Source organism: Micrasema longulum, unplaced genomic scaffold (assembly GCF_059751315.1).
Source record: "Micrasema longulum isolate JH-2025_06_02 unplaced genomic scaffold, ASM5975131v1 h1tg001478l, whole genome shotgun sequence".
Lineage (NCBI taxonomy): Eukaryota > Metazoa > Arthropoda > Insecta > Trichoptera > Brachycentridae > Micrasema > Micrasema longulum.
This window is the reverse complement of record NW_028278663.1, coordinates 329,594-347,624: the sequence shown is the minus strand read 5'-3', so window position 1 is coordinate 347,624 and position 18,031 is coordinate 329,594. Positions and strand designations below refer to the sequence as shown.

Below are 18,031 nucleotides of genomic sequence, written 5' to 3'. Positions count from 1 at the left end.
TTATTGTCAATCTTAGTAATTTCACCGAAATATCAGCACGTTGCGTTGGTTTTGTATATTTGTGAAACTATTATGGAGAAGGCATACCATATGATTCGCATGTTAGTTTGATTAGAGCCCAGATAAAGAAACTAGTACGTTTCGAAGCCGATAGATATTTATTGTTTGATTTGTTTTTTTTTTCAGTGGAAAGGGAAAAAAAACATCTGCAGCTTCTTAGTAAAATATTAAGCACAAGGAAGACATATATTTCTGTATGCAACATGTATCCTCTGAATATTTCGTTCCTGCTTTCTCTTCTTGGTGTGATGACTAACTACCTATTTATAATTTACCAACTGCAACCGTCAATTGTAATATGAGTTTTTTATAATTTGATATGTTTAAAATCAATAAATTAAGTAAATTATTTAGATAAGATGGTTACATTTCTGTTTTTTAATAGAAAACAGCAGAACTTACTCGCTCTTGTTAAATGGTTCCAACAATTAAAAGCAGAATTAGATAAAACTGAGATATTAACATATTACAACAGAGATGAAGAACATTTAAGAGAAGGTAATATATAAGTAATCGGTAATATATAATAAGGCGGCCTCCGTGGTGTAGTGGTCAAGACGCTTGACTCACGCACGGAAGGTTCCGGGTTCGATTCCCGGTGAGAACACAAAAATTAAAAATGTGATTTTTCTCAAGCCTGGTTGTTCTGTAATGTAATTCACCACTGTAATTGGGCTTTCTGGCCTGTTGTGGTGCAAAAAAAAAAAAAAATGAAATGAAATGAAATGAAATGAAAAAGTAATGCCACTGCATGACATAACCAATACTATTTTAAATATCATCAACTTTTCTGCTCACTCAAATTTAAAATACACATTTAGTCATAATATTCATAATTACAATACGCGTTATTCAGGGAATCTTCATGTGTCTAAGTTTCGCTCAACAAAGTTTGGCAGTAAGTTCTTGGTAAATATTATCCATTCCGAATATAGTAAACTGCCCTATGAGCTAAGACACGAAAAACTGAAAAAAAAAATCCAGAAGTGTCGCAATTAAAAAATATTTCTTAAATCTTTTTGATAGTGATAATTATTAATGTAGTTTATAAAATATGGTGTTTTATGTTTCTTATACAATAATGTTTTCTATTTATTTCGGATGTATTAAATTGTAAGATATTATGTATTGTCAAAAAAATGTTTTTTCTTATGTACGGTCCCAAATGAGTTTCCAATAACTCATGGTAGTATAATATGTAATTTTTGTATTATATGTTTTATTAATAATATATTTATTTTTTTTAAAGTCTAGTCTATTTTCAGGCGTTGCCTAGTATGTAGGTGAAATAATTCAATTAGATGAATCTCACCAGCATAAATGAAGGTTTCAGCTCTTTAACTTCACAAACATCAACAGATGAAAGAATTGGAGGAATACAGATGTTGAAATATGGGAATAATGGTGATAGTTACACAGTGTGTAAAGTGGCCACTTAAACCAGCCATTGACAGGTCATAAGCCCTGTACATGCCTAGACTTCTATATTACCTTCTCTTAAATGTTTTTTGTCTATGTTGTAATATGTTAATATAAACGGCTCCCCAGGAGGTTGAATCCAGTCCTTGTCTACAAAAATTTGGACTAACTCAAACTATTGTTGATAAATCCACCTGGTCCATGAAGAAGTATAGAAATTGAAAAATAACATTTTCAGGCGTTGCCTAGTATATAGGTGAAATAATTCACTTAGATGAATCTCACCCGCATAAATAAAGGTTTCAGCTCTTTAATATAAATATGTTAATATAAACAGTTCTCCAGGGAGGTGAATCCAGTCTTTGTCTACAAAAATTTAGACAAACTCAAACTATTGTTGAAAACTGAGATACATAATAAGACAATTACGTGTCTTTTTATTATACGATAATGGTTAAAATAATATGTAACTATTTTTTACTATGTTGTCTAGCTCATTGAAATATAAATAGATGTTAGATTACAATTATTTATTGACAATTCTTGATGGAATTCCATTGTGATAATGGCCATTAGAGGGTGAAAGCGCCAATTGGTCAAACTAATAAGTGGAAGTGTACCGGGTATTTTTAATTAGTAACTTATATGTTAAAATAAGTTATTACATCGTAAATACATGTATTTGTGGAAAAATAAATTAATCGTGTTTATTCAGTCTACACCATATTTTTTTATTCTTTTTTATTCAGATAACAAATAAATATAAAATATTACAACTTAATACAATTTTTCACATGAATTAAATACATATATTTACATTAACGTTTCCCATTACGTAAAAGAAATAAACAATTATTGCGTAAATAATGGGAAGGGACGTCTTACAATAGTTTATGTTATTTTAATTAATAATATTTTTACGATAACATATATAAATAACAAAACAAAATTATAAACGATGTTTTTAATCAGTGTTACATAAAGAAAATTTATAAATGTATCTTTTCACTTCTTTCTTATATACATTATATTCCTGACTGTACTTTTTAGTATCTTTGTTCATTTCATTAATGAAAATATTCTTTTGTAAGTATAATGATGTTCAGCTGTAGTTGTTTTTTGGGAATTTATTTATTCTACAATATCTTTGTAGGATTAAATTGCTGGAGATTGTAGAGCTATACCCCAGTAAGAGATTGACTGGGACTGACTGGACTGACTGGACTGACTGGGCTGACTGGACTGACTGGACTGACTGGACTGACTGGACTGACTGGACTGACTGGACTGACTGGAGTGACTGGACTGACTGGACTGACTGGACTGACTGGACTGACTGGACTGACTGGACTGACTGGACTGACTGGACTGACTGGACTGACTGGACTGACTGGACTGACTGGACTGACTGTACTGACTGGACTGACTGGACTGACTGGACTGACTGGACTGACTGGACTGACTGGACTGACTGGACTGACTGGACTGACTGGACTGACTGGACTGACTGGACTGACTGGACTGACTGACTGGACCATATTATTTACTATTATTTTATTGTTTACTTGTGATCCGTTCGTTAAATATTGCAAACTCTTTCGTTAATAACTATTGCAAAAATAACTTTGGTAAAATAAGACATGTTTCACTCAAATATAGGTACTTTGCCGAGAAAGAAAAAAAATAGTACCCAAAGTACATTCAGGGAGACTGGACCGCTGTGCACATGCAAAGCACGAGCCCACTGCGTTATATCGCATGATTGGCCCTTTTCACCCACGGCAAAAATCTACACGGGATCAAGGTTGAGCAAACATTTGTCCACAAATTCTCCCAGTTCTTGATTATGCAGATATCTGTTTTACCCAGATGCTAATTCTGAACTGCTTGATAAGTTAGAACGATTGCAGAATGTTTACATACGTTATATCTTTAATCTTCACAAATTTGACCACATAACCGAATACCGTATTCAACTAAACTGGCTCAGTATCAGGCATAAAAGAAACATTCACATTCTATCACTTCTTCACAATATTTTAAATAATCACTTCACCTGTTTATCTGAGAGAGCTCTTCCAACCTCTATCACATCATGGACTATCTCTTCGCTCTAGTAACGAGAAAACCCTTTTAATACCCTTTCATCGCTCTAATTTCCTTGCCATCTTTTTCAACAATAGTCTTATCTACTTTTAATTGAATATTCGAAAGTCGATCTTGGAGCAAACAATGTCAAAACCCGTCCACCTAGGAATTTTAAATAATTTTTTTGTTGCTTTTTTTACTAGAAAGGAGATGTTGTAACAAGTTAATTTAGTGGCGTAAGTACGGTGTGTCAATTAGTCACTTTATCTTGCCTCGCGCACTGGCAATGTTTTGACCTGTTTTTTCCAAGCAGACCAGGGCAACATAACGTGCCGACTTCTTTCTTTCTTTTCGAAAAGTTCACTGGGAGCGGAGTCAAATGTGATTCAACATGTGATCCCAAAGTTCGACAAAAGCGCGCCTGATTCGTAAGTTTGCATAAATCTATTTGTACAATAAATCGTTTGCCCCAAGATCAGAATCGTCTAATGTGAGGAAACAATATTTTTCAGCGCTTTGTCCCTAGTTTTAGAACAGAATCCTTTATTATTAATTTCTGGTGGCCTCCGTGGTGTAGTGGTCAAGACGCTCGACTCACACACGGAAGGTTCCGGGTTCGATTCCCGGTGAGAACACAAAAATTGGGCCTCCTGGCCTGTTGTGGTGCAAAAAATAAATAAATAAAAAAATTGGAAAAAAAATTCTGGGAGACTGCTCACACAATATGTATTTATTATCCAAGATTGTCATGGTCTTGAACAATGAGGAAATTTGTCAGATAAAATGGCATTGTTATGGGTTAGAAAACGCAAGTTGACATTTGCCGCGTGTTGATTCTCGCCAGAAAACTATGAAGGATCCGATGATTTAAGGTTTCTTACGCAGATTATCAGCTTGAAATCCGCTCAGGATGCAGGATGATCAAGATGGAATCGTCTAATGTACAAGACTGTACAGAATTTTCCACAGCAAACTTTTTGGCTATCTGCAACTAAATTCAAGACCAAATTCAAACATTTTTTACAGTCAATTTAAGGAGCTCATGATTTCGTTTTAGATGTAATTTCATGATGGTTTATATAGAAATATTAATTACATCTAAATCATTAATTTATAATAATTTGTGTCTTTCTTCGCATCACTATTTTCAAATTATTATTTAATAATAGTCTATATTTTAAGAACATAATGCAAGTAAATGGTAACATTTTATATCAAGGAAGGATTTTTAATATAAACCAAAATATCACATTGTGCAATCGACTACAAATTTGACTTAAATTCTTCCTTTGTTTAAAGTTAATTTATTATTGTTTGATGCGGAGACGATGTCTTATCTCATGGAGTCATTTAGCTTAATAATATTAGATTACGAAATTCTGTAACTCAAATTTATATGGTGTGAATGGAAATGTTTTTTTCTGAAATCTTAGTCATGTTTTATTAAAATGTTATTTACCTTATGATCATAAACAGTATTTACATAAAAAATAATATTATTTTATTTCATGATTCCGAGGTCCATGAAGTTTCATATAATTGAGCATTTTAAATATCGTCATTGTTCTCACATTTTAATTTGAATAATTCGTTGTTAGAAGTCGCAAATCAGATGCAACTTACCTTTTAATTGGGGTCGTCTATGCTTTTGGCTGAGCGAAGTCGGTGAATATGGAATTAAAGTCAGCCATCTTGTATTTTATTTATATTTTTTTATTTTTTATTTCTCACTTTCAAATTGGTATTTACTTATTTATCCATTTCATGATGTCCCCTTCTTCTGGGATTTATTAAATGGATATATTTGGGGTATAATCCGCTTGAGGATGATTTGAACGTCATCCAGAATTCATAATTATATTATTTATTCATGTATTTATTTTATAGCCCTTTCGATAGACACCCTTAAATTGTCTAGGACGACCGTGGTATTCTAACTTTACTTATTTGGAAGTGAAAATTGACATGGTTATTTTTTGTTCAGTGGCCATCCATACCATGCAGGTGATCTCATGAGCATCTACGTGCGTATGGGAAGGCCAGCTTCCGTGTTACAGTATACAAAAAAACGCTTTCTGGCCTTAGAACTAATTACTAGACTGGCAGTGGTTCATAAAAAACCACAAAAAAATATATGATCTCAAAATGGTGTAAATCTTTCATTTCTCGGACAAGCATTCCTTCCGCAAACCCCTACTCCTCCCCGGTAAAAAAAATTGCGATAAAAACGTATTTTACCAACGAAGCGATACGCATCAGACGCGGACAAGGGAAGCGGATGGGTAGGAGAGGAGTAGGGGTTTGTGGAGGAACTGCTCGTCCGATAAATGAAGGATTTACTACATTTTATCAAAAAAGTCACATCTTGGATTGCTAAATAAAACTTCGATTTAAATTTGAGTAAAAATAAAAAGATAACACTAATTATAATATACATACCAATTCTTTGAAGTATTAGTGTTTGTTCGTATATCGTGCCGTGCCGTACCCCTGAAGCTATGAGTGTGTGCGTACGCCGCCGCCGCCGACCACTGTATGTGTAGTGTCAAATATCTAAATTAAAAAATCGGCCGCGAGAGTTCCGACCCTTAATGGATTATTTAATTTGTACTTTCGTTTATACGAGAAAAACAATAAAACTACATTTAATATTTACAAGAAAATTAGATAATCCATTACCGATAAATGCTGTTGCTTTATTGTTTTAACAACGCGTTGTGAAGGTGACGCCCGACATATAGTACTCGTATGTTGGCGCCGCGCCGCATCACGACACTTGGAATATTATAAGCTCCCTCGATACTAACGTTTGAAAATGTCTTCAGGCTCAAAATGCTTTTTAACTAGTGAAATAACTATCATTGCTAAGAAAGTAGAAAGCTTTCGTTACGTTTCTGTTATCTTTGGTATTAGTACAATTGGAATCGTAAACGGGAAAACAGCTAAAATAATTTCAGTATTTCACCGGTTATTTTTATCGACCCTGTTGGTTTACGGGTTCTATTATTATTTTTTAATGAACGGTTTAAATTTTATTTCAAATGATACTTTGATGAATTTGACTTTATTCGTGCTTTATTTGTCAGGTATCTTCACCGTTATTTTTTATTGGATTTTTAAAGTTAACTCATTAACGCAAATAACTCTTTATAAAAAAATAGCATCGATTGAAAAATTGTTATTTAATAACAGTAATTTTGAATCCTTTAGTTTTCTTCACGTATTTTTTGTAACGTTTATTACAACAAGTATGTTTTCTTTAACTGTCGCGTTCATGTTAAACATTTCAAGCGGTTTTTCTGCTGTATGGAGTATAAGCTATTTAATGGTAATCATGTTAGCCATTCACCATTTTTTCAACACCATGAACATTACAACTTGTTTTTTCAATGCTCTCAATGCGTCAATTTGTATACTTTTCGATGTTTCGTCGTTTTTCAAAAGTGACGCATTGATAGATTCCTTCAAAAATAGAATTACTCAACCACCACAGAACTCTGTCAGTATGAAAAGAATAAACATAACTGACTTGATTACAATTTATTCAGAAATTATGGATTGTGTGGAATTGACTAATAAACAATACGACATTGTGGTGAGTAATCTCATATTAAAAGTACGAAGCATATTCAGAAAGTAAAAGTACTTACTCAATTTTTGTTTTTTTTAAAAATACGTATAAAAAAAAAGTACAGTGCATTGTTTGTATATACATATTACTTATTTTTCCACGTAGTTGGCTTCCCGTTCTATGCAGGTTGTAAGTCGTGGCGCAAGCTTTTTAATGCCCTCATCATCAAACTCTTCCGCCACCTCCTTCGTCCTATTCAAGACCTCTTGTTTCACATTTATAGGTTAGAATTTTTTTTCCACCCATGTGAGTCTTCGGGAAGGTAAAAAAATAAAAATCTGAAGGCGCTATGTCGGGGGAGTATGCAGGGTAGTTCACAATGTCCCATCCAAACGAGTTCAAACGCGCCCTGGTTGCGTTTGCTTTGTCAACATTCCCCTCCGTTTGTTTTGAATGGCTCTTTTGAACTTTTGTAGGATCTCACAGTATTGTGTTGTCGTAATCGTCTCCCCCTGAGGCAAAAAATCAATCAACATTATCCCTTTTCGGTCCCAAAACACGGATACCATGATTTTTTTTGCCAAAATTGAGGTTTCGAATTTTTAGGCAGATGGAGAACTAGTGTGCCGCCTCTATGATGACTGTCTTTTTGTCTCAGGGGTGAAATGAGCCACCCATGTTACATCACCAGTCACAATGGAGCTCAGTATATTCATTTTATTTGACACTTTATATACATATACATATAAGGGCGGGCATATTGCATTAAGGCAATTTCTTCCTACCTATCCAAACCGTTCAGTTTGAGAAAATTATACATAAATACATGGACGTATTGAATCATACAATTTTATACAAAAATTAAAAGCAAAGATTAACAATAATAAAAATATCAAAAAATAAAATAAACACCATACTATGAAGAGAGGAGAGGGGATGGGAAGGAAAGAAGAAGGATAAAGGAACAATTTAAATATTTAGATAGTGACATTTTAATCTTGACTTAAATGTAAATAAAGAAGGGGCGTCTCTAACATTAGTGGATAGATTATTTCATAATTGAGCGGCAACTGCTGTGAAAGAGGAGGCAAGAAAATTAGAGTGATGACAGGGTATTAAAGGGGTTCTCTCGTTACTAGAACGAAGAGATAGTCCGTGTTGTAAAAGAAGTTGAATGAGCTCTCTCAGAAAAACAGGCGAAGTTGGATTATTTAAAATATTGTGAAGAAGTGATAGAATGTGAATGTTTCTTCTATGCCTGATACTAAGCCAGTGACTCACCTTGCGATTCAAATTTCAAATAGCTCAAGGAACTCGCGGGCACTAGCGACCCGATTCAGTTTGTGCCGCTCTCTCAGTTGCTTTGGGACCCATTTTGAGTACAATTTTCGATATTCCAGCATTTCTGTAATTTTTAAGTAAAACACAGATCTGTAAGTTTGTAAAAACATCGCAAACATTTCATCTACTGTCAATCGACGGTCTTCACGAACAGTTTCGTCGATTTTTTGCACCAACTCATCGCTCACAATTGAAGGTCTTCCACTCCTTTGCTCGTCATGAATATTCGTAATTCCTCCATTAAACTCACGACACCACTTAAATAAGTTTGTTCGGTTCATAGCACCTTCGCCATAAACAATTTTGATCCGAGCAAAAATTTCAGTCGGAGTTTTTCCTTCCGCGAGAAGGAACCTTATGACAGCGCGCACCTCGCACTTGGCGGGATTTCTTATTGACATCTTTCACAGAAACGAACAATACGAGGAAAGTTTTGGCACTAACGAGGGTGGCCGATGCACTTTGTGTTCAGGAGACCCCCCCCCCTACCAATCAGTGTTGCCATCTTTTGAGAAAAAAATCTCGCAGCATGAGAGCAAAACAGTACTCTAACTTTCTGGATGTGCCTGGTATTTTTCTACTAACTATCTTTGTTATTTTTGTGGCCTTTATCATTCTGATGTTCAGTTTGTTTTATAGAACAGGTGGATAAAAACTAACAAAGAGAAATTTCCTTGAATCAGTATTTAAATATTATTATATAATTTATTATAATGCATACATTTTAAACTGCGCATTGAAAAAAAATCCTTCTCGGAGTTGATTATTGGGAATAATTGCTGAATAATTGCTGAATATTGTGTGATCAACATATTGCAACAGAGATAAAGAACATTTTAGAGAAGGTAATATAGAAGTCTTGGTATCTACAGGGCTTATGACCTGTCATTGGCTGGTTTAAGTGGCCACTTTACACACTGTTTAACATTCAACATTCTGCCCATATTTGAACATCTATATTTATTTATGCTGGTGACATTCATCTAATTCATCTAATTATGTCGTATTGTAAACTCGAGACAAGATCTGGACGTTTTTGGTGTAAGTCTTTTTAGTTTTAAAAATTCGCTAAGATAGACCGGATCTTGTCTTGAGGTAGTAAATTTTATTTTTTTTGTCCTAACTTTAATTTTATTTCGTTGTATTTTATTTTATTAGTGCCTGTATTAATTATAAGAAATTGTATTTACCATCGTTAGAATGGACTGCATAAGTCCGTCAAATAAATAATTAAATTATTTCACCTACATACTAGGCAACGCCTGAAAATGTTTTTTTTTAAATTTTTATACTTCTTTGTGAACCAGGTGGATTTATGTTAATATTGTGTAGTTTATAATCATATAATCATTAATATCAATTAATGTACTCGTACAGTATGTAATTCGTGTGTATGTATTTAAATGTTTATATTTTTGGATTAATTATACAAATACATATTTTTTTCAAACCTGGAATATAAAGCGATTTTATATACTTTTTAAGATCAAATATAAAAGCAAGTCAGTGTCCCATTTTTGGCACATCCATCGTTGTTCTACGGTCGCGACGATTATGTTCGTGTGTAGATGCATATGCATGAGTGCATATATTGATGTGGATGGCACAAAGTGTGCATTCTCAATTAGACAAACTTTTTATTTATATTCACTTTCATTTTAGAATTTTATCAATTTTAATATTACATTTTTTGTTAATCTTTCAAAACTGGTTAGGCCGATTGAAAATGTGTCACAGCGTAAATAAATTCCTATACCTGTCTCCTTTTCTCTCGCCTACTTGAATCCTGTCCCTTTTGCACCTTTATAGTTCTAATAACTTTCGAGTTGATAATCTTGCCACCTGCGGTCAGTGTCCGATTTGACCGCGATTGAAGTGCATGTTCGGTTTGGAGGTTTGCCGCGAAGCTACCGCTCGCTTAGCCGTATCGCCGCCTCAGCTGAGCTCGGAGAAAATAAGAAAATCAACAAAAAGGTCGGTCCGTTCACTCCATTTCCTTGCATCCATTTGCGCTGTGACAGTTACAAAATTTTACATATACCTCCTGCCAAGAACAAGCAAACGCATCGCCAAAAACTTTATTGGTTTTTTTCTCATTGTTATATCTATGTTTGCATTTAACATTGAAAATAAATCAATATTTCGTTAATTTTTGAAAAAAGGTTATGTTTGCTTTTAAATTATTTATGTTTTTAGCTGCTTCTTGGTCCGTCTCCCTTCATAATGCAGTCAGTAATAATCATTTCAGGGATGTGGAAAATGGTAAGTCAATAAATTCACCCGGTAAGTTCAAAACATGCATATCTATATATTATTGTACAGAATGTCCGCTGGCAGATTTGACACTTGCTGTCCGTTCCGTTTTAAACACTAAACACTATTATTATATATATAAGCAAATCGGAAGCAGTATACATATGTAAATGAAAAATAATGCCTTTTGCAAACAGTAAATTTTGGAGTACCACAAGGATCTATTTTGGGTCCAATATTTTATACATTAATAATTTGTCACTGTACAATTTCAAGGGAAAAATTCTTATGTATGCCAACGACATTGGACTATTCTATAAAAATCAAACAGACGTGTTAACAAACAATGACATAAACGAAGACCTAACTATGTTGACTAAATGGACAAACACAAACCTAACAATGTTTGATTATGTCCAAATGCTTGCAGACTGGCTGGAATTACTACCTGGTAACAGAAGAAGTATAAAAATTGGAAAATTGTTTTCAGGCGTTGCCTAGTAGGTGATTTGGTTTAGCCGGATGATACTCACCCACATGATAAAGGTTTCAGCTCTTTTACTTCACAAAAGTCAACAGATGGAAGAGTTGAGGAAATGTGGATGTTCAAACGTGGGCAGAATGGTGAATGTTATATAGTGTGTAAAGTGGCCACTTAAACCAGCCAATGACAGGTCATAAGCCCTGTAAATGCCTAGACTTCCATATTCCCTTCTCAAAAATGTTTTCCCTCTCTGTTGAAAAAAAATTAAACACAAACTTACTTGCACTTAATGAAAAAAAATGCAATATTATCCATTTTGAATCTATAAAAAAATGTCATAAAGTAGATGCTTACATAAATAATGAACGACTTACTGAAATTGAACATGTTAAATACTTAGGACTAACAATAGACAGACAATTGACATGGACAATTCATATCAATAATTTAATTAGCAAAGTGGCGACATGATCGAGTCTTTTTTTTAAAAATCAAAAACTTTGTTCCAAAAACTGAAAAAATTCTAATGTATTAAGCCTATGTAATAACTAAAATATGTTATTCGCAACTACTATGGGGAGCAGGATATCAAAATGACATAAACAGACAACAAAAACAACAAAATAAAATATTTGAGTTAGTATATGACCTTCCCTATCTAACTGCAACTAGAGAACTTTTTAAACAAACTAAGCAATTAAATATAACTGAATTCTTTCAACTAGAATAATTAAAATTTATCCATAAATTAGCCCGACGAAGAACTAAAACTTGTAAAAAATGTAGTCAACATGGACATAATACGAGAATATCAGAAAAATATCATATACAACTTTCTAAAACAAGACAAGGACAATCAAGACTAATAAACCAGGGACTGAAATTATACAATAAACTACCAGACAAAACTAAACAAAAGACTCAGACAAACTTTTCAAAAGATGTAAAAAATATTATTTTGAGTATGAATAAAAAATGTTTATATTATTTTCGTAAAATGAATGTAATAATCCGTAAGGGTTTATAAATAAATTTTCAAATAAAAAAAACAATATGTTCGCAAAAAACCCCTTCTAGAGATCTGGTCCCGGATTACAATGGGAAGTTAACATTTATCTTCAATTTTGTCTACAAAGTAAAATTAAGTTTTCCGTATGAAAAACCGAGTATGCATATAGTTTCTTACATTAAACATGTTCAATTATAGGTTACCGACGAAGAAACTTTAAATTTTCATGCAAATATACTCGTTTTTGTACACAAATACCGGTTTTTCTTTATAAACAGTATAAGATAACTCTGTTAACTTCCCATTGTAATGGACTAACCTGGACCTCCCTGGACTTACCTGGACCTGGATAACTCGATAGTCTGATCGTTACTTCAGTTCGTTTTTATCCAACAGACCAAAATAAAAATTTAGTATAATATAAATAGGCATAAATAATGACCACAACTTAAGATTAAATTCGTTATATAATCCGTTAAACAATTTTATTTATCATTATTGAATAATTGGGATACTGTAAATTCTGTAACATTTGCAGCTCTACCGTGACACAACTTTCTTTATACCTTGATCTTGCACTTTGCAATTCACATTTTTTTCCTCTACTCAAGAGAGACCTCAAGGGTAACTATTACACCTCGGATGATGAGATGAAGGCAGCTATCAAGTCCTATATTTGAGAAAAGTCGAAAAAAAAATTCAATGACGGAATAAAAAAACTTGTTACACGTTTGGAGAAATTCGTGTGGCTTAGCAGTGACTATGTTGAAAAAATAAATATACGATTTTTAGGCTTAAAAATTTAACTTTAATTAATTTTTTGCACGATCTTACTTTTTGTTTTTGTTCGTGTTTTAAAAGCATGTGTGAATTACTTTTCAGCCTATCCTCATGCATAAACATTACTTCATACAAAATAAAATGACTTAAGCACAAAAAGTTTGCCCTTGTACACCAAAAATCTTATCTTAAAGGTCTATCTTCTATTAAGTACAGGCAGAGAATGATAATAATAGTGTTGTGAATAAACATAAGCAAAACATATGTTTTTGTTTATGAACCAGAATATTTCAACACCTGTGCTAGTAAATGGAATCAAATTGTTTTTTTTTCAGGGAATATATGACATTGTATTCCTTGGATTATGGATAACAATGCATTTCAATTACATTGTTTTCATGGCTGCATCTTGCGAAGCTGTAAAAAGTGAAGCGAAAGATACCAGGACAATTATCGGACGTTTACTAGCAACGCGTCCTTCATCAGGTAAACAAACAAGAAATTCTTCCTGATATCATTTTCCGTTCAAGGTGCCAGACTCTTGAAATAGCTAACTCTTCATGGGAAAAATGACCCTTCTTAGGGGGGTGATTACAAACGCTATCTTCGTCGATATGTATCGAGACTTAAACTGTTTTACTATATTTATCTCCCTCAATTTAACAACACCTCGATACGTGTTTTTAAGAAGATGAAACAAAAAATGGTAATATTTTTTTTTCATAGTGGCAACATTTCTGCTATCTTAACTGTCTAACTTTACTCCGCGCTTAACGTCAAATTAAAATTACTTTATTTCTCTTCCGAATTTTCAATAAGCTTCTTTGATAAAAAATAGGCGCCTCAAAAATAATTCAAATCTAAATAAATAGCCATTTGAACAAAAAGTGTTTTCTTGAGCTTGAGTATGCCGTGAGCTGCAGGTGTCCTAGATATCTATCGATAATTTTCTAATCCATTTTGATTTCAATTTTAAATTTCAATTTAACTAATTTTAAAATATAACATATACATTACAAAACTTAAATTTAAGGCGTACATATTCTAAAAAGAAAACATAAAAGAGACTCTTGTCAAAGTAATAGGAGAATCCTGCTCCGGAAAACTCCTTCGGATATATAGATCGAAGAGCGATGGTGTTCAGCTCAACGGTAGCCCTTCAAACAGACATAAGCATTGTGTCGGACACCAATTTTTAATATTTGAAATTTTATTGATCCAATTTTTATAATCTCTTTCATAGACAATTTAGAATATATTATTCGGAAATTTGAATCCCATTAGAATCTGGTTGCAATTTACATCTATACTTTTTCGGAAAATTATTTCAGTAATTTAATCTTTTATATTTGAATTTTTTTATTGATTTTAGAAAGTCCAACGCACCTCGATTCGAATTTTGTTTATGTAGTTAATTAATTTAATCCGGGTTACACGGGTTATTTATTTCAGATTTTTAAAAGCATCTTTCAATTTTCCCCTTTAAATTTGAATTTTCTCGCCATTTCGACTCGCTGAAATGCATGGGCTTTTTACGTGATTCGTATTGAAAATTAAATTATGATTTTTTGGGTTTTTCGTGTAGAATCAGGTAAAGACCTCGAATCCATGATGATTGGCAATTTCCGCGGCGAAATCGAGCCCGGGGGGCGCCCGCCGCGCGCCGTGGTCACGTGGAGTTCTGGCCAGCCGCTGCTGAAGGCGCGAAGTTCAAATGTGGCCCGTCCGACGCGGCGAGCGCTGTGGCCGGACGGGCCACATTTCTTAGACATCTTAACTGGAGATGCAGGAGTACCGATCTCAATTATATGTCTTCCTGCAAAAAGCACCACTTGCTTACTTTAGAAGATCGCCGTCTACTATTAGACAAGGGGGTGCTTCATGACATACTTAGTGGACGCCTTGATAGTCCGGCTCTTTTGTCAGAGTTATCATTAAATGTCCCCGGCTACTGCACCCGTCACACGTCGAGCTCTCTATTTCATGTGCCAGCAGTTCGTACGAACTATGCCCAGAACTCTCCACTTATACGTTTTGCTCGTGAATATAATTTGAACTTTCCCCTTATTGATCCATTTAATTGTAAAAAAATAACATTTAAAATGCGCGTCTTAAAACATACTTTTTTGTCTCATACTTAGTTTCAATAATAAAGTCTTATTTTATCTTATTTTATCTCTAATTCTTAATATTTTATATATATTTATATTTTTGACACTTGACACTTGTGCAATATTTACACACATGTCCACCCTCATTCCAATATAACACCCACTCACCCACCCTCTCATTCACTTACATTTACACTCACATAAACACACTAGTGTGTATTGTACGTGTATTTAATTTATTTCTGTGGATATCTGTCATTGGTTTTATTCTCTGTATATTTTATTTGTTATATTTTTGTTACATTACTGTTGATATCCCCAATAAATATATATTTTTTTTTTTTAAATATAGGAATAATAGAAAAGTCAGGCATTTGCGGAATCGACATTTACTAATGAAACTAAATTATATTTTTGATTCTAGACCATGAAACTAAACATCAGTTGAGCATTTTTTACAAGACAATGATACTGCGGCAGCCGGATATAACAGCCTGCAAAATGTTTTCCTTCAATTTTACCTACATTTATACCTTGGTTTCTTTTATATCTTACTGTGTGGTGATTTTTGTGACTCAATCTACGACTAATAAAAATTAAATTTGAAGTTTTATCGTTTTATTTTCAACTACCCTATAAAGAGGGGTTATCTCGATCAGGGTGCATCGGATCTCCGCGTTTGTGGAGCTCAACAGACAATCCACTTTTTAAGTTGTCCCACGCGTCCGGTAAGCAGCAGTATAGCACCCAGCGCAAGTTGCCTGTCCGTATCTGGTCATGCGACCAGCGTGGAATGTGGACCTGATGGCCAACAGTACGAATTTTGCACTCTTCCGTCAGTCCTAGGTGGGTAAAATATGGTGGGACAGGCAAATGTTCCTGTAGGATGCTCTTTCAGTTGGGACTGTGCTTCCATCCGAGTGCAACGCACACGTTCTTTTGTTTTGTCCTCCCCTTACGGGGTGGTATTCGGATCCTCTGACCACCCAGAGAGTCCTTCTTTATTCAAGGCCGTTCTCTCATTGTAAATATCCGTGTTTTTACTTATGTTTGTTGTGTCACTATAGTTTTAAGAAATTGTTTTTGTATATTTTAATACGTTTATTCATGTAAATTGTTTGTGTAAATACATATTTTTGAATGAAAAAAACAGAGGCATAGAGGGGATCCTGAGGAGGGATGACGTGTTGGCCTCTGTCAATACATCCTCCTCCCCCCTCCTTAATCTGCATAGAGTTTGTATTCCTTATGAATATGTATAATAAGTTTCTTCTATGCGCAGCTGACAGAGAGTCCCCCAGGACTCTATAACAGCTGCGGGTGGCTGGTGGGCTTAAGGATCTCCTCTCAACGTCCGTATCTGGATATGAAATAGATTGACACGAAGAAAAAGTAAGCCGTAATCAACTAGATGGAAGAGATTTAATAAATATCAGTACGATTTCTGTTTTACAACAATATTTTTTCGTGCGCGTGTATTTTTTTTTTAGCTCAGAAACATTTACACATAAAATGGATTAAAAAAATAAAATGTTTTAATAATTTAAACAAAAACTCTAAATGTGTGTGTCATGTGCAAATGAAGAACGATCACCGTAAGATTTTTCGTGATGTTTCTTGAGAGTTTATAATCCTAGACATTTTAAATTGGAAAACAATGCTACAAAGAGAAATATAAAAAATTTGCTGATGGGTACGAAAAAATAAAAATAAAATTGAAAATGAAAGATTGGTCGGATTAAAATAACATATGGAAACCTTCGAAATATTCTTGTTGAATGTGAAATTGAAAATAAAATGATGAAATCAAATTAAAGAAAATACAAAAAGAAAATTAAAATATAAAATTTCGTCTTTATCAGATTGATCAAAACACTCTTAATACATACCTCTGTTGAAATTGAAGGAGTCTAACTAAAAAAGATGAACATCCCGAAGTTCTAATAGAACGATTTAATAAAATTCGATTGTAGAGTCACGATAAAAAATAATATCGTCTTTTACTATTTCAGTCCATATAAAAAAAATATAACCATTAAATTTAAGCCAAAGGAGACCAAAAAGAAAAATAAAGGATATTAACTGCTAAAGACTTGGAATACTGAGAAGAGCAAATAAACATAAATGATACACTAACTCCGGCAAATAAACAACAGTTCAGGCTCACCAAAGCCACAAAGGCATCTAATTATAAGTTCATTTGGACAAGAAAAAGAAATATTCCTGTGATAAAGGATAATGATAATGATAAGATAATGTGTTGAAAATCTAGTTATGGTTAAACTCAATAAAAGTCATTTATTTATTTATTTTACAGAAACAAACAGTCGACAATGATATAATATTTCTTTTCCATGTACCTACAGTTCGCACAAACTATGCACAAAACTCTCCTCTGATTCGCTTGACGCGTAATTATAATGTATTTTTCAATAACATAGACATATTTTACTGCAGTAAACTCACTTTTAAAACCAAAATTCAAAAACTTTCATTTGAAAAAAGTTATGTTTCTTTATAAAAAAAATATATTTTTACATTATAAATTTAAGTTGTTTCTATTCACTCATATCAAACACACACTCACCCTGTCCATAAACCTACCCTCATACCCATATACAATCACACACTTATTCACATACCCACCAAAACCATACTCCACTTTTTTTCACACGCATCCTCACACAAAAAAAACTCGCACACATGCACTTCTATGAATTAATATCTAACTGAACTGGATTTTTATAATTGTATTTATGTGAAAAACTGATTTGGCTTCATTTTTTTTTTATAACGTGGTGTATATTTTTTTGTATTGCTGTAGTTTTTCTGAATAAACAAAATTAAATTTTTAAAAAAATAAATAAATAAATAACATAAAAAAGATATGAAAACCAGCAAAGTTTCTAAATAAA

At 33.3% G+C, this 18,031-nt stretch overlaps 1 protein-coding gene across 4 annotated transcripts; it reads left to right on the top strand.

The window, feature by feature from the left end:
* Nucleotides 1-203: 203 nt before the first annotated feature.
* Nucleotides 204-15,719, top strand: LOC148275254 (uncharacterized). Of its 4 annotated transcripts, none has more exons than XM_088235948.1 (4): nt 204-353; nt 10,676-10,741; nt 13,341-13,491; nt 15,541-15,719. In XM_088235948.1, exons 1-4 carry the CDS (start codon nt 264-266, stop codon nt 15,714-15,716), a joined length of 483 nt encoding a protein of 160 aa, XP_088092074.1. In that variant the 5' UTR covers nt 204-263; the 3' UTR covers nt 15,717-15,719. The 4 variants fall into 4 exon arrangements, with proteins under 4 accessions (XP_088092074.1, XP_088092076.1, XP_088092075.1 ...); XM_088235950.1 differs by lacking the exon at nt 204-353 and adding an exon at nt 3,931-3,995; XM_088235949.1 differs by lacking the exon at nt 204-353 and adding an exon at nt 7,098-7,162.
* The last annotated feature ends 2,312 nt before the right edge of the window (nt 15,720-18,031 follow it).